Raw genomic sequence first — 20,129 nt, 5'->3', positions numbered from 1 at the left:
TCCATTTCGAGTCACGTCTAGTTCTCGCGCAGACTCTGCACTCACTGCATGTCTGTCCACTGACTATAACGCCTCGTCCTCTGACTTGGGAACTTTTCCTTCTTCATTCGCTTCAAATACAACATACCCCGCCTCCCCACGACTTTCTCGGTCACTTGGTGGACCCCACGCTTGCCACGTTACGCAGTAATTCCTGGACCCTGCATATCAAACATCGTGGGAAATTATATTGGATTTCTTCTGAACAATCCAGCTAGCAGTGCGAAGTGTCGTTGAAGTTCGCATAAATTTATCGCTCTGAAAATCGAATCCCCCAGCTGCGAAGACCTACATCACTTCGTGACTGACAAAAGATCACTTTGAACGTAAGAGAGTTACACTTTTCTGTTGTGTCAGGAACACAAGCTGATGTGCAAGCTTGGAATAATCCAACACTTCACATTTATCATACGCGTTCGCGTTGTCAATGCACGCCATCCAGTCTTTTCCTCAATCATCCCAATTCGTATATTGCTACCTTACCTGCATCCCTGTATCACTGGCGCGGTACTACGATAGGTGCCGAAAGCGTTTCGTCAGAAGTTTGGTTGGTCAATGGTTATTCTCTTGCGATATACACATGATCTGTTGTTAGCCTCCTACCGCCGCTCACCAGCGCCTGGAGTGGGATTCGTTTCTGAGCTTCGAATTACAGCAATAGAAGATGACGAACATATGCATTTCTGCCCAACTCGTGGGACAAATGTGACCACGTGCTGGTAGAAAAAGAAGTAAAAGGTTGCTTTGGTGTTGATGTGCATCACATCCCTCTTTTCCCCGCGTCACACCCCGCGCTCCTTCATCCCTCTTTTGTACATTCAATATCTTAGCCTGCCATGATGGATTCAAGAATTTCCTATATACCTTTCTTGAATCCTGCTTTTCTGAGAGGTCATTCGTGTATACATTCTGGTATTCATATGATCCGACTGCTATTCAAAAGTCTTCTATCACATTTCCAACTGGCATTTGTACTGCACATACTCGTCACATCTTACCTCTCACTACTCGCGAATAATTGCACGATGTCTGATCTCGACGCCCGCGAAGCTGCGATTGTTGCCCGCGAAGAAGCTGTTGCTAAACGAGAGGCCGAAATTGAAGCTCGAGAGGCTGCTGTTGCTTTGAAAGAGCAAAACACATCACCAAACACCGACGCTGTTGTAGAGACTGAGGTTGAACAGCCAAAAGCACAGTCTGAGCCTGCTGTTGAGGCTACGACTGCGGTGCCGAGCGTTGAACCTGATGCTATTGTGGTGGAGCCAGAAAGTCCTCTTGCAACGCAGCCACACGAGTCTATCCCAGTGATTGAGTCCGATCCTACCTCAGTTGTCTCTCAAGCAGAAGCAAGTGACACCGTGGAAGAAACAGCGCCCGTCACCGCAGATGAGGAGCCAGCACCAGCTTCAGATGATGCAAGTCAAGCAATCGATGATTCCAACGCCGTCCCTGAGGTAGATACTGCAACCGATATCAAGACGGATGAGCCAGACAACTCTGAACCTGCACCAGAAGAGAAGGAAGCGGCGGCAGAGACAGAGGTAGAAAAAGCACAGCTTCCAGTCGAAGCGCCTGCATCACTTCATGATGACAACGTGCCAGCACCTTCAGAAGATACTGTCAAGAGCGAAGAAACTCCTTCAGATGAGGCCGAAAAGACCAAGGACGTTGTTGTGAATACAGTCCAACCAACTGAGCCAAAAACAGAAAATGAGCCAGCAGTTGAAAAGGCTACACCTGAAGTCGGGCAAGCAACCGAGACACCTGCCGTTAAGGAAACACCCACAACCGTCGACGAAGCAGATGAGCAGCAAGTTCCAGAAGCTGAACCAATAACAGAAGAGGAGACTCCTGCACCAGTAGAGTCCGAAGAAGTCAAGGAGGAAGTTATCACAGCGAAAGAGCCAGAAGAGGTTGAGGAAGTGACAGCAGCAGCACCAGCGCAAGAAGAAGTGAAAGAGAATACAACGGCTGCCGCGGAATCAGAAAAGGTCACTGAAGAGCCACAGGAACCAGAAGCAGAGAAAGTGGAAGAAGAAGTTCCGGCCGCGGTTGAGCCAGTGTCTGAAAAAAAAGAAGTCGCTAAACCTGCAGTCACCAAGGAGGATGTCCCTACACCAATCGAGGAGTCAGTCATCGTTGAGGCGGAGGATAAGGCAGCGGAAGATAAGGTAGTCGAAAATGAATCTGCTGTTCCTATCGAAGATTCCGTCATCGTCGAGCCAAACCCGCTGGAACCACATGTCCCAGTACCAGCCGAAGCCGAAACACCAAAGACTGATATCGAAGCTCAAATACCAATCCGTGAAGACATCAAAGAATACATTCAATCCGAGGAAGAAGTTCCTAAGGATGAAACTCCAATTCCACAAGTTCTTGACACTACAGCCGATGATTCTCAGACCGCACCAACCGAAGCCTCGACTATCCAAGGAACCCCAGAACCCGTCAAAGAAGAAGCACCCGTGCCAGCAGTAAAGGAGACTCCAGCACCAGTCGAGCAAGAAGAGGCACCAGCTGCTCTTCCCGTACAGCCTGCGCCTATTACCGCCTGACGACGACCGTTGGCGGCATGGCTGGGTAGTATCAAGGGGAAGGTTGAGAAGAAGGTGAAATTTGCTATTTAAGCGGAGGTGTTGGAGGATAAGAAAGAAGTAATGAAGGGATTGGGAATTTTTGGGATTGGAAATGATGAGATGGATTGTGAGATTGGGTTGTAAATGGCTAAATTGTATGAGAGAACGAATTAGTGATGATGGAAATGTAAGAGCAGGCTCTACGACTCAAATATCAAATGTTTTCCATGCTGTAATGATTTTTTTTCTGGTGCCACAACTTTAATCTGAAGCTTATGCTCAACTCTTAAATATTTTACTGCGAATCAGCGAGATATTTGTTATGGATAGGAAGCTCAAGTTCAATAGTTATATTTAAGTAAATGTGCACGATAGCCAAAACAAAAAAGTAAGAGTGAAGCTTAGGTCTATGCATTTTGTGGAAGAGTATGTCCACGTCAGAGTGAGGAAATGTTCCCGAGCTATTTGACATTTGATAAACCGAGTGAAAAGATTGTAATTTGAATAGTAGACCACATATTATATACTTAAAAATGTTATTTCTTCTCATTCTGATCTCCAACTCACACATTAATTTGGTGGTAAAAAATGTTCCATCACCTGCAATTCCTCGAGGGGGGGCAGATCAGGTGACCCATCCTTCACATCAACCAATGAAAAATGCTCCGCACCAGCAGAACTTACGGACATCTACAACCACACTAACCATGCACACATCTCATCTCCCATCTTGGTACGGGGACAAATCCCATTGGGCGGTCTTGTGTTTCATGTATACCTTATGGCATACGGCACATCGTGGAGGGTCGGGATATGCGATTCCCCACCTGCTTGCAGATGGGAAAGTTCTCAAGATGGAGATGCTTTATTCGAATACTGTGAGTTTGGAATGGATGGGAGATGATGTTTAGGTTCGCTGGGTTGCGGAGGAAGACAATTCGACTTATGATTACGACGTTGATAGTAATCTTTTATTATTGAAATGGAAATTGGGATTAGAATTCATTTCATAACAACACAGCCAATGAAGCCCACCCCGTCTTCTTCAACTGTGCGAATGCCATGGACGAGGCAGCCTCAAATGTAGCCTCTGTACGCCGTTCGGTAATCCTTGCTTCCCAGAGTACGACCTCATGCAATCGGGAAATCCACATGAACCAGGATGAGTCTCACAAGGCTGTCATTTTCTTTTCCCAAGCTATCATACATTACTCCACATAGCCAATAATAACTCTAGAAACAATGTTGTTGGTTTTCTAACATATCTCCAGAAGATCTCGGGGATACATATCCAACTCCAAGAAATCTTAACACAAACCCTAAGCCTTGGGTATCATATATTGCGAAGTGAGACACTTACAGAATTGATCCCGACATATCACATGTATTATCTTAGAGCATATGCCAAGTTGCTGTTACGATTATTATCCGTCGACTCACTTCAACTTCTCAAAAGCACGATACACAACGTGAAAATGTCTCGTGTGCCGAACCCAAGATATCGGGAATCGGGAACTTTGCACAAGATGTATATAACTACATCCTGACATCTATGATATTTCTATACGTAGGTGCTGTGTATTCCAATATCAAACATCAGACCCAGGAAGGTACAGAAAATACTCAACATGGATCCACGAACCTCTGTCCCCGGCGGATGGCCTCTCCACAAAGGCGACTCCAATGTAGAGAAGCACCTCGTTCCTCTCCCAACATATGTCAACGAGGAGCCAGACCATCCTCACACCGAGCCCATATCCCGTATCTCAACAACCACCCGCACTCGCCCAGTTTCTACCATCTCAGCAACCACTCCCACCCGACCCATCTCCACCGTCTCCGTCCCAGAACAGCCCAACCTGCTGAAAATCCCCACCGCCCGAACAACCCAAAGCAGACCCTTCTCCATAACCACCGGCCAAACAGAAAACGTCTACGTCGACGCCCCCGAATCCCTAGAAGACACCGACGAGAAGAAAAAACCCCTCGCAACCATCTCCTCCAAAGACGGTTCCACAACCCCAGCATCAGAAGATGACTCCGCAACCACGCTCGCGGCCGGCCCACCGCCACCACCACAACCCGTCGGCGCGAAGGCCATGTTCATGAAAGCCGCATTCTCTCGCTACTGGGCCGACTGGTGGATCTGGGAGTTTATTTCCATTACGATCTCCACGATCTGCATGTTAGCTGTTGTGATCATCTGCACCGTGTACAAAGACACTGCACTGAGCGCTTGGCCTCATCCTCTTACGCCCAATGCGTTGATTGCGATTTTTGTTGCGTTGGCGCAGGCGGGATTGGTGATGCCGGTTTACAGTGTTATTGGACAGTTGAAGTGGATTTGGTTTGGGGTTGGGGAGAGACCGCTTGTGGATTTTGAGACGTTTGATGAGGCTTCTAGGGGACCGGTTGGAGGGTTGAAGTTGATTGGGACGTTGAAGGGAGGGTACGTATATTCCTTTGCCGTGGGATTGAATGCTGATAGGTGTTGTAGTGGTATTGTTAGACACCTTGCCAACACAGGTGTGGTTACAGCCATTCTGAGTCTAGCTGCTGGACCTTTTGTTCAGATGATGATCTCGTATCCTATCATGAAAGTTTCTGGGCCGGATGCTGTTGCTATGGCTCCAAGAGCTGAGTTGTTCGATGGCTATACTCTTCAGCCAGATGCACCAGGTCAGTCATCAATTTAAAGTTACCGAAGGTAATTGCCAAAACTAACCTGAACTTTAGGACTACCAGAACTATCAATGATGCGAGCAATCCAGACCAGCTTATACACTGGCGGCAGCGTTGCTCTCCCAGCTCTAGCACCAGAATGCTCTACCGGCAACTGCGAATTCCCAGCTTACTCCTCCTTAGCCGTGTGCGCTCAAGTGGCCAACATCACCGACAAACTAACTGTCACCCCAGTGCCAATGAATGTTGGCGGTGATGTCGTGGTTGTCAACAACTACAATGTCACACTTCCAAATGGAGCAGCATTAGAAGCCGGTCAATCCGTCGTCAATATCACAACCGCAGTGGCGACTGGAAGTTTGGCATTTTCAAGCATGCCTAATATTCTTGAGACGACTATAGCAAATAGCTTCATCATCTACCAGAAGGACGTGAACGCTGAAACTCGCTCATTCGGAGCTGTAGAGATACTCCTCAACTGGTGTGTTAGCACCTTCAACACCACCGTCGATGCCGCAAAGTCGGAAACACACGCAGTCACCAATTCCACAAATGTTGTGACAGCCAATGGACCTAACGGTGCCCTTATTCTGAGAGCTACTGAGGGGACTATAGACTACACAGTCGACTCTCAAGCCAACCTCGCAATGCAATCCTATCTCGCATCCACACTCAGCGGAAGCTACTCTGCCGGCTTTGGATACTTCTCGACAGATGCAGCGATGGCCATCTCCGGTGCTTTATACGAGCGAACAGCTTTGGCAAGTGTCACCGGCCAAGCAAAGGAAGACATGCAATTCGGCGGGATCATGAATGCAACGCAAAACATTGCAGTCAGCATGACCAACAAGTAAGCCAACCCCTTCTTTCAGTCATAACGGTTACTAACAAATACCAGCATCCGCCAACGTCAAACCACCGCAAAGCCACAAACAGGCAAGGCCTTCATCTCGGCCCCGATGATCAAAATCCAATACGGATGGATGTGCTACCTCGGCAACCTCGTCTTCTCTAGTTTCTCTCTCTTGGTCGCCACGATGTGGTTAAGCCGCAAGACGCACGTCGATGTGATGAGGAACTCGGCTTTAGCAACTGCGAGCGCGCTTAGTGCTGATAGCAAGAATTTCATGGGCCCGATTGATCGACGGAATAAGAGCTGGTTGAAGGCATATTTCTTGAAGGTCCAGCTTACGAAGGGGGAGGCGGGGTGGAGTTTGGATGCTAGAATGTGAGGGGTGTTGGGGGATATTTGGGATTGGTATGTGATGGGTTTAACGAGTGACATGAAATTTAATGAAATGTTGTATATATGCAAAATATGTTGTTTGCGTATCTGAAAAGGTTATTGATGTCTCCAAAGTTAGTGTAGCTCGAATTTCACGAGGTTATTTTCTGTTCCGGGGTCTTACAATAGGTCACATTGGCCTGCTTCTCTTTGAGCCTAGCTACTGATGCCAACAGCAAGAACTAATTTTCGTAGAACGACCACTAGTAGAATGTCAGCAGTTTTTCGCAATGAACCGTCAAGGATGGTGATCCGTAGTGAAACAGCTTCGGTGTCCGAACATGTTGGTAGTATTTCTACGGTGTGCCGGGATCATGGACAATGTATTGAAAGGGCAGATCCACAAAAGAAATATCTTCGTCTTGTCTCCGCCCGAAAAACAGTCCAGTATTGCCAAATAACCTCCCTGACAATGCTAAGAAGTCCAGAAAACATAAGTAAACTAGGACTACATTCTCTTGAACCAGCTGAAAATCTAGAGATTTAGTTGGAATCTCGTCCTCATTTGCATGATTCAGGTCATAGAGGGATGAATGTATCAAGATTGGAAAGATCTTGGTAAATGGAAGATAAATAATCGGAGATGGCCCGTTCTATTCCAATCCCTTGAATTTAAGAATACCATTCCCAGCGTTGGCGCCCTTGGCTTTCGTCTTCTTCCTCTTCTTCTGCCGTTTTCGATCTCTCTCAGAATCACTGCTATCGTCATCACTGTCTTCGTCAGAGTCACTTCCATCCGCAGCTCTCTTCTTTGGCGCGACTTCTTCTTCTTCCGAGTCCTCTTCATCCTCGTCATCAAGTGACATTTTCTCCTGCCACACTTTGACGATCGAGCCTCCACCACTAATCAGCCTTCCGCCGACATCAAATCCGAGGCCTACGACTGATTCAATCTCATCGTGTCTCAGTGGTTCCCCTACCAATTTATTTGGACCAAGCTGGACGATTCTGATTGTGCCGTCTCCCACACCAACAACCACGTTCTTGCCACCATCGCCTACTCCATCTGGCATAGCAATCAACGAGTCCAGACTGTCTCCGCCTCCAATTCCTGCATCGACAATAATTCTCTCGTCTTGATCGTCCCAGACACCTCGTTCCCATAATGTCAAAACTCCAATTGCGCTTCCTACCAACACCTTTTCACCCTTGCTACGCCCGGGCCTTGAAGGCAGTCCACCAACAAATACACTGCAAAGCAGTTCATCTTCCTGATCCTCACTTTTGACCAAAACCCCGCGGCGCAAATCTGTAACTGCCAAGGTCGTGCCTCCAGTTGTTACCCATTGCTTGCTAAATCCGCTTGTACTCGCATCGGTCGGTGGTAGAGGCGTTAAGGAAGAGATGTAGTCCTCGTGAGGTCGGTGTGTCTGACTTGGCTTTGCCTTGCTGAAAGTTGAGGGTGTTCGTAGATCGTACAGATGTAATGCCGCGGAGTCTGTTGCCAGAAGCAGTGTTTGTGGAGAGAGCGCATGGATTAAGGTCGGCGGATCTGGGGAGTTGGAGATAGGATCGAAGGGTGTAAGAATTTTTGTTATGACCTGTCCGGTGGTGGATGAAGCTACTTTCAGAATGCCATCTGTGCCAGCAGAGTAAAGAACTAGATGCGAAATTTATTAGCACAGTCAAATCAATTGAGTCGTCGCAGACATACCTTCTCCATCTCCGCTATATGCTAAGCTTCTACAGCTTCCCTGATGTCTTCGCGTGCGCCATTCTGTGTCTATTGTGCTTGTGCCGGTGGACAAAATACTGGTGTTTCCCTCGTCATCGCCCTCGGTGGAACCCACTGCTGGAAGGCGAAACGATTGAACGTGACCGCTGGACAGGCCAACTGAAAGAATTGGTTCAGACGGATGTATCGCTTGGGCGAACAGCTCCGATGAGAGTGGGAGCGTGCAAAGATTCTCGAACATGATGCGCGTGGGATACTGCGATCTTCTTTTCGCGCGGCCACAAGATTTTATTTCTGACAGGGTTCATGACGCGAGACGACATTCAAGCCCACCTCAATCTTCACCTTTCAATTTCTTCATCTTCGACCAATATATAGAAATGCAATAGATTTGCCATTATTTCTCAGCTTCTCTGTTTCCCAACGTTTCCCCTCTAATTTTTTCATTATGGTGTGCATTGAAGAACAAGAAAGGCCTCGTGACTGGTAACCTCACTTGCTTCATTCAATTGGCACTCTATCTTTGACGAATAACACTTTTAGTCTAGTTTTCGCAGACTAAGTCTTATGGTCTGAGATCCAGGAGGTTGGCGTTAGGGTTCTCAAACTAGGTCTATCTTACCTGTTTTGCTCTCGAATTGTGCTACTCAGATGCCCATAACTTCAGAATTCGCGCCCTATGCCTGTTATTTGCCTAATGAGATAGCCAAATATAACTTACAACAGTATACAGCCTTGGGCAACCCAGTTTTCTGTCCTCGAATCAAACATCAGGAAGTGATTTGAATATGCACGCGTGAAGTCTGGAACTATACAGAATACTTGCAAATATGGCCTACGAGCGAGGTCAATTGTAACACGCAGAAAGATTGTGTATTTCGTAGTGAAAGATTTTAAGTCTATGAAGATGACAACTTGCAAAAACATCTCACGCAATAAACTGTAAATCGTCCAGGATAGAGAGGTTAATTCTGATTGCTGTACCTAAACTCGGCGCCATGAACACGGATTTTCCTTCTGTCTTGGGGCTTCGTGAGATAATTCTTAAGGATGAAGTTACAATCTCTGATGATTGTTTGCATAAACCACATGCTTCTACATGTTTGGGTATAGTGTGTGAAATTATGAAATCTGGCATCTAGTAATCCCCAGGAACGAAAAGGAAACAAGTCAGTCGTCCTCGGTCAGCGCCTTGACAGCGCCGGTCTAAAGTATATTAGTTTCGCTGTAAGTTGCCTCTCTTTGCTGTTTGAGTAGTAGTAAGATTGAGTAATTGAAGGTAGTTGACAGACGAAAGAACTCTAGTTCATAATTTATTCTTCATTGGCTACGTATCTTATTTTGATGGGGAGAAGTGATAGTGGAAAGAGGATAGAAATATGAACTTTAGATTATGTTAATCATTGTTAGTCTCGGATTCAACCCTAGAGATCAAGTTTCCGTAGTAAATATTTAAGATGACTTTCCTTCTCAAGACTCTGAAATAGCCTTCTCCTCAACTAATATTTTTCGATATGATGTTGAATCATAAGCCCATCCACCTTAATACTTGACGCTAATATCGCCACTTCCCTTCACTTTAAGAGTGACAAGGTTCATCTCTGCATCGATCTTCAATCCCATCATATCCATAATGCCAGGCCCATTAGTCTGATTAAATACCGCACCGCCTCTCGCCGGTAGGATCAAAGTCCCATCTGTATCCTCCGGCACAGCCCATCCAATAGCATAGCCGTCATCTTTAACATCCCAAGCGGCCAAGAATTTCCCCCGCGGGGTCGTAAATCCCGCTTCCGCATGCTTCAAATCCCCAAATTGCGGACTCAGATTCCAAGATGATCCACCAGGTTCAGTAACACGAAGACCGACGAGATAAGTCGTAAGCGCATCTGTAGGTCCTGAGCCCCAGCCATGCGCATGCGATGTATACGAGAAACTCGGATATCCTTTCTCAGAACGATATCCGAACGTTCCATCGTCGCGGTATCCCTCAATAGTCGTACTTCCCGTACCGAGCGGATTATCCAGATACCAGCCCCACGAGCGACGGATGAGATCTAGGGCCCGTGTCGGTTGACGCGCAGCGAAATGGCCTTTGACTTCGATGGACTCGATGAACGTGACGATGTTATGTGGCAATTCAGGACTTACAGCGCCGATTTCGATCCAATTCTTTGTGAGTGATGAGGAAATTTTGGACATCTTTGAGGCGTCCGCGACGGAGTAGGAGAGAGCAAGAGAGTTGCCGTCTTGTGGGTGGATGGAGGCATCTACGTCGCTTTCTTTGAAGGCGCCTGCCGAGTCATCCCAGTATTGCGTGTTGATTATGACTTGCAGAGCGTCTGCTTGCGCCCACCAGGTGCTGGAGCGCGCGGTTTCGTCTTTCCATCTTGCCATTGCTGATGCGGTACGGAGGGTACGATATAAAAGCATTTGCGCTTCCGTGTTGTGTCCGCCTTGTCCATTACGGCCCCAGTCTTCTATACCGGTGACATGGAGAGCGCCGCTGCCGTCGATTTTCTTGGTTATATAGTCCATAGCGTGAACGTATCTTTCCCAAATGGAGTCTAGAAAGTCACGCTCGTTAGTATGAATGAAATAGTCGTGAGTTCCGATGAGTGTGGACATATGGTAAGTGTCTGAATCATAATTATTTATGGCAGGACCAGCAAATGGAAGGCAACCATCTGCGCGCTACATATTGTTAGTGCTTGTGTGGCTTTGAAAGCAGTTGGGATCTCACCTGGCCCTTGTACAACACCAGAAGTGTAGACTTAACTCCAGCAAAATCTCCAGTGCTAATGAGAATACTTGGAATAGCAACCGTAAGATCACCGGACCAAACAGTTCTATCGCGCTTGCTTCCATCAACATAGATAGTAGGCTGATTGAGACCCAAATCTAATGACTGATTGTTTTCCCAGCCTCCACCGAGAATCGGAAAAGCACGCCCAGTCTTTGGAGGGACCGAATTTGTCTGTAGAGTATAAGCGCCAGCGTACCAGATTTTGTTGAGTTTGTCATCATTTGAATAGAAGTATCCTTGGTAGGCCCTAAGGTTTGGCCACGACGGTGCAAACCCGACTACTACCTTGATCTCGGTTACATTAACCACTTGAGTTGAGCCACTGTTTTTCGTAAAAAGGGTCAGATATCGAAACCCGCCACGAATTTTGTCCACAGGCATTTGATAGAACCCAAGTGTTTCTGCAGTCGGTGCGACATGGAAGAGGATGGCTCCATCATCTCCACCAGACCCATTTGAGAAATCGGAATTTTCTCCAACCCAGTTGAGAGATTCAGAGAATGCTAGACCAATTTCACCAACTTCTTTCGCCGTGTAATTCAATTGGACCGTACCACCTGTCAATTGTCCAAAGTCAAATATGAGGACCTGGTTGTTGCCTGTAAAAGTGATGTTGAGCGGATAGTCTGCAATGGGAGCTTTATCCGCAGACAACACTTTTTTTGGGAAGACGGTGCGGTTCGTTGGCGAATAGTTATATTTCTCCCATTTTGAGTCTTGGAAAGCTGCTACTGTGGGCCCAGTACATGCTGTTCCCTCCCAACAATCACTCGCTGCTACGAACGAACTATGATAGAGTGAGGTTTGAGAGAGTAGTATGGCCACGCCGACCAGGATGCCAGCGACAAACATTGTGGAGAGTACTAATAAGGAGACTATCAGACGATTAACACGAAGCTCTGTAGTGATACACGGGTTTTCCATTTCGAACAAGATTGTGGGCGGAAGTGAGAACATACCCTCAGTGTTCGATGTGTAGTATGGAACCTCGGACTGCGGAATATTTTTTGGGCTATATAGATGCTGAGCACCTCAAGGTTGCAGAATATCAAGAGAAAATTGTGAATCCGCCAGAAAAGAGACAGATGGTCAGGCTTTATGTCCTTATGTTCGCTAGAAAGTAACCAGGTGGCTACGCTTTATGTCTCTCAGCATCCCCAACTTAGACATGTAATGAAAAAGTTGAAGTCGAGGCCAAATAGAATCAGATGATGCTGAGACAATAAGTTTTTGTCATATTAGGACAAACTTACATATCTAATTTCCGAGCAAACATATAGACTACCCCTCAGCCCCAATAGTTCACTGTAAGACCAAAGTGAAAGTATTCACCCATCCACAGGCGAAGAAGTGGAGTGAATCCGTGACACTCATGGTCACACGTTGGTCCTAATGCTTTGCATAACAAGCCGAGTGAGGTTACTAGAAGACAGCAACAATTGATTGACGAATCGTCTACCCATCGTCGAGGACCAAACTAGAATAATGACATACTCCTGCATTAAGGGTCCAAATCGGTTTCACCTTAGATTTCTTGAGACATCTGAAGCAAGAAAGGCGAACCAGTCGAAAAGCTCTCAGCTAAATTATTCCAAGTTAACAAGCCGACCAAAGATAGATCTCTCGAGTATGGCCGTGTTTCGCTTCCATCTATCCATGATGGGCCGAATGTTCGAGCTTTTGATATGGTTAGTCGACTGAGCAACTATCAGCTGGTCACACATGGACAAGCGTCCACTACTGTACATATGCTCATTTTGACGAACCCGTGCCCAACTTTGACCAGCGCGCTCGTTGGATTGCAGCTTACAGAAAGCTGAATGTAGAGTCATATCGGCGTTGCAAGATCTTCTCAAGTTTGAACATAAAGGATGAGCGTTCCTGAAGGGAAGGTGCATATTTCATGGTTTGCACTTGAGGTTATCATGAGATGTAACTTAGGGGTCTCGCGTGGCTATCTAAGAAAGCCGGGGGTGCCACTTGAAGACCCTTTTCCCCACACTTTGTGGCAGAACCCCATTCCTCTCCAGACATTCGTGTACGACCACCATCAGCTTCAGCCAATAGCTGCAGTTGGCATTGACTAACAAATCCCTAGAAGCACCGAAGACGCTCCCGTGATGGTTTCTGCCTTAGTTGCTCTCCTGACGTCAGGATTTGCCTTGTTCACAGTTGTGATAGTATTGGGAGTCATGAAACCGAAAACGTATTTTTCTTCGCAAGTTGTCGAACGACTCATGAAATCGCTCGATCAAAGTGTGGGCAATAAGTCATCCATAGACCAACTCAAGAAGTCTTATTCGCAGTAGCCGCTGATAAAATTGTCCCCATGTTGGCTATAGTTGCGCAAGGAATTTGGACTTGGACAACATTGGCACATCTCTGTCAAAGAGCCTTCAAATGGCTTAGCTATTGTTTTTAACCATCCGCGCGGTCAAATTCCTTATATCCTATCCTATCAATCCTGCACAAGCATGTATTTGTCCAAGCCTTAAACCTCCTGCTCGAATGGAACATGGAGATAGTTTTGTCCACAAAGTCTATGGTTTCCGATCGAGCCACGTAATGTATACCAGACCATCGATCTCCATTGCCATCTTGTAGCCTCATTTCTGGGTGTCGCAGGCCGTATCACAAACCGTGACTTCTTGTGCGACCACTACAATAGCTAGAGTGAGGTCGTAAGGTATCTGCACCTAGTAAAGTTGACAAAGCGCATAGAAGGACAATCATAAGGCGGGTGTGAAACGTGGTATTAGTGCCACATGTAATACACCATGTACCGAAAGGAGCGATAGAACGTATAGCGCTAGCGCAAAGGATGTGCTGTGCCATCAAGAATCAAATAAGGAGTAGAGTAGCCATCTTGAGTTTTCTGGAGTTGGAACGTTGAAAGACTTCACAAGGGAACCCAAGTTGATTGAAGATGAAAAATCCAAGTTGGGTATCATTAGTTGAGATTTGGCTGCAAATGCCTGGAATATATACATTGTCGTAGATTGTCGTCTATATGTGGGTGCCTTCTCAAGGCTGATATTTCTCGGTATGGTATGTTCGCGTTTTTCAATCTGCGGATGAACTTGAAGACTCGAAGCTCACTGTTTGAGGCAGCCTAGACTCGGGTTGTACCAGGTATTTTTGTTCTTCTTTCAATACCACTGCCAGATATGTTAGTCAAACCCACACGTCTGAAAAGAGTCACTCACGTCTCTGGTATAGCACGTAGCTCGTCACTATTGCAATCGGCGCTGCAACGATGGCCATGGTAACTTTCCGAGCCACATTGTTGTAACTTGGAGGTAAACCACTATTACCTGCTGGCCTTGGTCGGGCCCCTGCGCGTGCCGTGATGTTTGAGACTATTTCCTTGTTCAGCCCTGCGATGGGTATATGCGGTTTGGGAATTGGTTTCGGCTTCGCATTGGGAGGAGGTTTTGAGTTGGATGGGGGAGACATTCGAGGTATCTCTTTGATGCTTGTGGATATCGTAGCTACCGCCGGTACGCTTCTTGTGGCAGGTGCTGATGCTGGTGTATGTAGTGTACTTGTGGCAGATTCGGTCGACGAGGGGTTCTCGAATAGTGATGATGGATTCTTCTGCGAAAGCTCGCGGACTTCTTTTAATATCTTGGACGTCTCTGTTGTAATTTGGGGGGTCGTTGCGGGGTTCGTGCTAGTTGATGTTGATATCTGTTCTCCATCCTCTCTCGATGCGCAGGTAGAAGACGCTGCCGGTTTCTGAGCAGAATCAATCGTAGGTATGGTTGTCGACAGCTCGCTGAACGCTTTTGTGTCTGCCGTTGGCTTCAATTCGGCAATTTTGCTCGTCACCGGAGCTGCTTTCTCCAACACCTGGTGCGCTTCCGTAGTATTTTCATCCACTGCCGTTGCAGGTGCTATAATCGTAGGCTTTTCCTGAGGTTCGAACGCTTTAGAAAGGGTTGGTGATGATATCTTGGATGTAACAGTCTTTGTCGTGGTAGTTATTGGAGTCGATCTCGTGGCTGTGGCAGAAGCAGTTTTTGGCGGTTTCTCGGGGTGATTGACAGTTGTTGGAGCTTCAATTTTTGCAATCGTCTTGGTAACTTTTGCGTTCTTGGAAGCCACAACCGTTTTCGATGTCGCCGGCGAGGCAGTAATTGTTTTCGCGGAAGTAATGACTTTTGTTTTGCCTGCTTTTGTCGGTTTTGCAGTTGCAGTTGCAGCAATTGTCTTTGTCGATTTGGCTCGTGTGGTGGTTTTCTTCTTCATGCTGTCTGGTATTTCAATCTCTGCCTCCTGGACGACCTTCTTCGGTCTTCCCCTTTTTTTCACAACCAATTCCGCAGACATTGTGAGCAATTGCCGGGGGCAGCACACTGTCCTGTTGATTTCGAATTGTACTGTGGGTGGTCGTAAGATTTTTCTGGAGCCCCTTCACGTCGCGTCGCAAGTGGAAAGCGCGTTTCGGTAACAGGCCCCTTTTCTTTCTCCTGTCAAACTTCGTCGGTTCGAAGTCCGGGTCAACAATGATAATATCAACACAATGATAAATTTCTGGGTAGTTGAGAAGACTGCTTTATATCTGTTGTTTGTACGATCTGCCCTGATCATTCAAGCGGGGAAATCTCTCATTTTGCATGAATTCCACGAAATTGACGCGAACCCTCTGCGAATGATCTTACCAGAACTCCGCAAAAGAATATCCACTGCTGTGAATTCCCTGCAATTGGAACAAGCTAGGCTTCGAAAATTCACATCTTGATATGACGAGTCTAACTTCATCAGATATTTGGCATCGAAGAACCCAAATTCAGCGTCGAACAGCTCGTCCAGAAGTGTCAATAGAGATGGTATCGAGTGCTGTGCTGCTCATGCTTGACCTCGAAGTGGAAGCGTCACAGTCGAATTCATACATTCGCAATAGAATGTTTAGTTTGGAACATCTTCACCGGAATATTGGTGCTGCGCTTGGGTTTATGCTCATCACTTGCTCCAGAACGCCGGCTCGAAGTTGGACCTCTGTACCCATACATCGTTCTTGGGCGCGAACATTCTTAGTGCGGCTCTGCCACCCAGCTCGATAATTAAAGAATTCCCATGGATGGGTCAGATTCAATTTGGAAAGGCACGAAGTATCTTTCCACCAGCTATCAATCCCTCCTTACGAGTGTATGTCGGGTCTGTTGGTGCGAACAAGAAAGTTCAAATCAAGCGCCGATCACGAGTGTTATCTGCTATTGAGCTCCTGATTGCGACGAGCAACTTTTGGGCTAGCAGCATGGCCTCGGTAGTTAAAATCATGCAGGAGTAAGCATGTACTTCGAAGTACGACAAGCGTCGTCCTCGTGCTATTCGTTGTCATCTGTCGACGGTAGAGGATGGATATACGTATGTCAACAGCTGTTGTGCCTCAAAAAACCAGCATTCTTCTCAGCACTGCCCAATTGCAAAATGCAATCCAAGCTTGAACCACCTTTCGGCACAGTCTAGGCCTTCAAAGGAATATTCTAGTGCGTTTCAAAACAAATCATTCTGCTTCGTGATGACTGCGTCATTGGAGATTCTCGTATTGTTGCTAAACCCCGCAGCACCGTTGGTGCATGGCACTGCACCAAATTTAGCCAAAATTATACGGAATACGAGATTACCACCCTGTCTGCGCATACGTGAGTTCTATCGCACACCTGAAGTACTGCTCTGTATCAATACACTCGTTTCCGCTCTTGTTTCGCCGATCCTCAACTTTTTTATTCTAACACTCGTTATCATGGATTTGGACGCAGAAGTCTTCCTTACAAGCCGTAGTCGCGCTCCGTCAATCATTGATGTCACCACTCAGAACGATCACGTCTTTGCGCAACTGCCGGATATCATACAGGAGGCTGCAATTTCTACTGAATGTAAGAGACTCTTCTCTATCAATTCGGACTCTACTCACGAAACAATAGTCTCAAGCCCGAATCTCGTCATTAACCGTGTCCACGAAAGCCACAACGTGGAATCGAAATTCATGACCAAGCCGCAGTTCTTCATCACCCGTCGTGACTCTGGAATATCTATGCCAGATCTCGATATCAAAGATCCAAAATTTCTCGCAAAATATGGTTCAGATCTCTCAGCCAACTTTGCCGATATCAAGACCAGCGGTCCAAATGCTTTCTTACGGAAAGAAAATAAATCAAATGGAGCCATCTACTCACTTTGCACGTGCGCGACCGGATACATCTGGGTCTCTGTTCGCTATCTGCGCGAAGCTGCAAACATAAATGAGTATTCTGACCTCGAGATTCAGATTGGGACCTTTGCCCTTAAAGCGCGCGCAATCACGACTGTGGAAATTCTTACACAATATTTACCTCACCGAACTCTTTCGCCTTTAAACGGATCTCTAGCTCTTCTATGTTCCACGGTTTTGGGGAAGTATCTCCAATCACGAATGTTAGGTCATCAATATGAATTCGCGACAGAAAATGCGATTAGGACATCACGTTATGAGCTCGCATATATGAGCATTGTCGATCCTGTCAGGTTCGGGGGAGATTTAGATTTGTTACTAAAGGAGGTTTGCAACAATGCGCCAATGCCGCCGACCTCTGTGGTTTCTCTCATATCTAGGAGTATGGTTATGAATCGCTGGAAGGACTGGAAAGAGAAGGAAATTCTTCGGAAAAGGTATACATTACCTGGAAAACTTGCGAGGAGTTTCAAAGGGTCCAAAATGGATTCAGTAGATTTGCTTAGTGGTTCTTTTGCCACTTTACTACAGGAACACAATACGTCTAATTCTAAATCTGACGCAAAGTCCACTGTCATTCGCTGAATTACGAGACCGGAACTGCGACACGGTCGATATTTGGACCTGCAACAGTTAGCATCTCTCCACGCACACGGGTTCGACAAAAAGCACTCACCCCACCCGCCGTTATACGCCTCAAACACAAAAGTATTAGCCGTCCCTTGATTCAACCTAACCGTCACACTCGCCGTCCCAGGAGTGTTATCATCTCCCGTTGGTATGAACGCCACGATATACTTGGCTCCATTCACACTTAACGTCGCATACCTTTGCGCACTATCGGCATTTGTATAATTAATTCTAATGGTCGTCTGCGTTGTCGCGGTGGATGATACGCTTGAGATTGTGAGTTTCCCGTTGGGCGACCCGCCAATGTAGCCGATGGACTTTTTGCCGGAACAGCCAGAGCAATCGACACTTTTGGAGCCGGCTGCTAGGACATTTGCAGATGCCTCGGCTTCATAGGTTGTTTCCGTGGTGCCGGGAGACCAGGATCCTTGGTTCAATACCCAGTTCACTTGGTTATTCTGAGGCGGGTTAGTTGATGACCAGAAAGAGAGGACTGGAGTGGGTACCAGAGATGCTGTGGTTCCTGATATGGTGAGGGGAAGCCACACATAGGTCGAGCGCATGAGGTTTGAGGATACCCAGCGATCGCCCATATAGCTAATGTTTACATCCTTAATCAGTAACGAATAATGAAATATAGATATAACTTACACTGCGGTACCGTTGATGTCTATCACACTCGCAGTTTGACTCTTGTAGGTCTTTGTTCCTGCAGGCGCGACAAGCTTCCATGTTGCCCATGGACCAGCGAGATTCGTAGCAGTCGAGTAGATGTTGTCATTTGGATCTGGTGTTGGCAGATTAGTGCGGATACAGCAGAGTTTTTGGGAGAGGAACACTTACCCCAACCACTTTGATCACTTGCGAATATGAAATATGTGTTTCCTCTCTTGAGGATGGCCGCGGCTTCATATGTGTATTTCTCTGGGAACAAGAAAACTGTCTTGACCGGTTTGAGGTAATCCGAGGTCAAAGAATCGATTCGCAGACCGTTGACGCGCTGTTTAAATTAGCTGACTTCCTCATATTAGCTAGATCCGACTTACGTCTTCAGTCAAAAGGTACGCGGAACCATCCGTGTCTGTTGAGATTAGCTGACAAGTGCAGTAAGAGCGGAATCAGAGAACCGACCTTTGAAAAGATTCATATCGCGACTCTGAAACCCAAGCGGCTGGGTTGATCCTCTGCTTTCGTTAACAACCCTTCATAACATCTCCCGCGAGCATCCTCACAGATAAGTATATTGCCCCCCACAAATCGTATCACTCGTAGCAACTCCCGTCTTCGCCTCCCCGTAATTACTACTATCAATATGAAGCCACTATCCTCATCAGCGAGTCCTACACCTTTTTATTAACAACAATCAACATACCATAACATACTTCTTCGTCGCCTCATTATAAACCACATGCGGCCGTTCCACCACCCTCCCACTCGCCAAATCCGCATGTCCCTGCCCGACACTCAGTAGTTTAGTGACATAACTCCAGTTCACGAGGTCCGGCGAGGAGTAGCAGTTTATGGATTGGAAGGCGGAGCCCGCGAGTTTGTTTTCGCCGATGAGGTAGTAGAGGCCGTTTACTAGTACTGTGGGGTGTTAGATGGGGAGGCAACGTGAGGGGAGGGAAAGGTAGGGGAAATGGGAGGGGAACGTACAGACTCCACCGCCGTGAGCTTGGATGTGTTGGTAGGGTGCGTTGACTGTTGTCCATGATGCGCCTGGGACCTAGCAGAGTGAGTTACAATGAAGAGATGGGAAGTAGTAAGGGACATACGATTTGGATACTTCCTAGTACTGAAAGTGGTAGAATTGCAGTTGCCAAAAGCGCACTTAGCACACGTGGAAAATGCATTTTGAAAGCTCAATTCAAATCGAAAACAAGAATCTTCGACACAACAAAATAGATTACAATCCAGCTTTCCCTTCCAACAGCGCACCACCCTCTCTTTCATACCCTCAATAGCCCCGAAATCCATCTATAACCCCTAAGCGAGCTCCCTCCCAATTGGCCCGCAAGAAGTCAACTCCTCTATCACGAATGTGGAAGCTCACAACCTAGCTAGTAACAACCGGTGGATATTCCACACCAATTATTCACATGGAGGACGCAAAGTAGCTTCGGCATTTGTACGTCATGTGCCAACATATCCCCGAGTTCCCCGTTACCCCAGATTGTGGGGTAAGTGGATGAGAGGGACCCTGAAAGCTTGTTGTTTCG

The 20,129-nt window shown here is 46.8% G+C and overlaps 7 protein-coding genes across 7 annotated transcripts; 3 read left to right on the top strand and 4 right to left on the bottom strand.

The window, feature by feature from the left end:
* Positions 1–1,064: 1,064 nt before the first annotated feature.
* Positions 1,065–2,594, top strand: GLAREA_02658 (uncharacterized protein; the record flags this gene model as incomplete). Its single annotated transcript, XM_008087743.1, has 1 exon — positions 1,065–2,594. The coding sequence occupies one exon, from the start codon at positions 1,065–1,067 to the stop codon at positions 2,592–2,594; it is 1,530 nt and encodes a 509-aa protein (XP_008085934.1).
* A 1,649-nt stretch (positions 2,595–4,243) lies between these two features.
* On the top strand, positions 4,244–6,529 carry GLAREA_02657 (uncharacterized protein; the record flags this gene model as incomplete). Its single annotated transcript, XM_008087742.1, has 4 exons — positions 4,244–5,064; positions 5,113–5,294; positions 5,352–6,147; positions 6,196–6,529. The coding sequence occupies 4 exons, from the start codon at positions 4,244–4,246 to the stop codon at positions 6,527–6,529; spliced, it is 2,133 nt and encodes a 710-aa protein (XP_008085933.1).
* A 646-nt stretch (positions 6,530–7,175) lies between these two features.
* On the bottom strand, positions 7,176–8,498 carry GLAREA_02656 (WD40 repeat-like protein; the record flags this gene model as incomplete). The annotated part of the gene is made up of 2 exons (XM_008087741.1): positions 7,176–8,182; positions 8,237–8,498. The coding sequence occupies 2 exons, from the start codon at positions 8,496–8,498 to the stop codon at positions 7,176–7,178; spliced, it is 1,269 nt and encodes a 422-aa protein (XP_008085932.1).
* Positions 8,499–9,799: 1,301 nt separating this feature from the next.
* GLAREA_02655 (Six-hairpin glycosidase) lies at positions 9,800–11,915 on the bottom strand (the record flags this gene model as incomplete). Its single annotated transcript, XM_008087740.1, has 2 exons — positions 9,800–10,951; positions 11,001–11,915. 2 exons carry the CDS (start codon positions 11,913–11,915, stop codon positions 9,800–9,802), a joined length of 2,067 nt encoding a protein of 688 aa, XP_008085931.1.
* A 2,211-nt stretch (positions 11,916–14,126) lies between these two features.
* Positions 14,127–15,395, bottom strand: GLAREA_02654 (uncharacterized protein; the record flags this gene model as incomplete). Its single annotated transcript, XM_008087739.1, has 2 exons — positions 14,127–14,221; positions 14,270–15,395. The coding sequence occupies 2 exons, from the start codon at positions 15,393–15,395 to the stop codon at positions 14,127–14,129; spliced, it is 1,221 nt and encodes a 406-aa protein (XP_008085930.1).
* Positions 15,396–16,812: 1,417 nt separating this feature from the next.
* Positions 16,813–17,828, top strand: GLAREA_02653 (uncharacterized protein; the record flags this gene model as incomplete). The annotated part of the gene is made up of 3 exons (XM_008087738.1): positions 16,813–16,945; positions 16,994–17,746; positions 17,812–17,828. The coding sequence occupies 3 exons, from the start codon at positions 16,813–16,815 to the stop codon at positions 17,826–17,828; spliced, it is 903 nt and encodes a 300-aa protein (XP_008085929.1).
* A 38-nt stretch (positions 17,829–17,866) lies between these two features.
* GLAREA_02652 (Arabinanase/levansucrase/invertase) lies at positions 17,867–19,763 on the bottom strand (the record flags this gene model as incomplete). Its single annotated transcript, XM_008087737.1, has 10 exons — positions 17,867–17,904; positions 17,957–18,507; positions 18,562–18,697; positions 18,754–18,910; positions 18,957–18,991; positions 19,042–19,094; positions 19,143–19,231; positions 19,283–19,497; positions 19,567–19,636; positions 19,686–19,763. 10 exons carry the CDS (start codon positions 19,761–19,763, stop codon positions 17,867–17,869), a joined length of 1,422 nt encoding a protein of 473 aa, XP_008085928.1.
* Between the last annotated feature and the right edge of the window lie 366 nt (positions 19,764–20,129).

This window comes from Glarea lozoyensis (genome assembly GCF_000409485.1).
Source record: "Glarea lozoyensis ATCC 20868 chromosome Unknown GLAREA6, whole genome shotgun sequence".
NCBI classification, from domain to species: domain Eukaryota; kingdom Fungi; phylum Ascomycota; class Leotiomycetes; order Helotiales; family Helotiaceae; genus Glarea; species Glarea lozoyensis.
The sequence above is the reverse complement of the archived record's forward strand: the minus strand, read 5'-3'. Positions and strand labels throughout refer to the sequence as shown.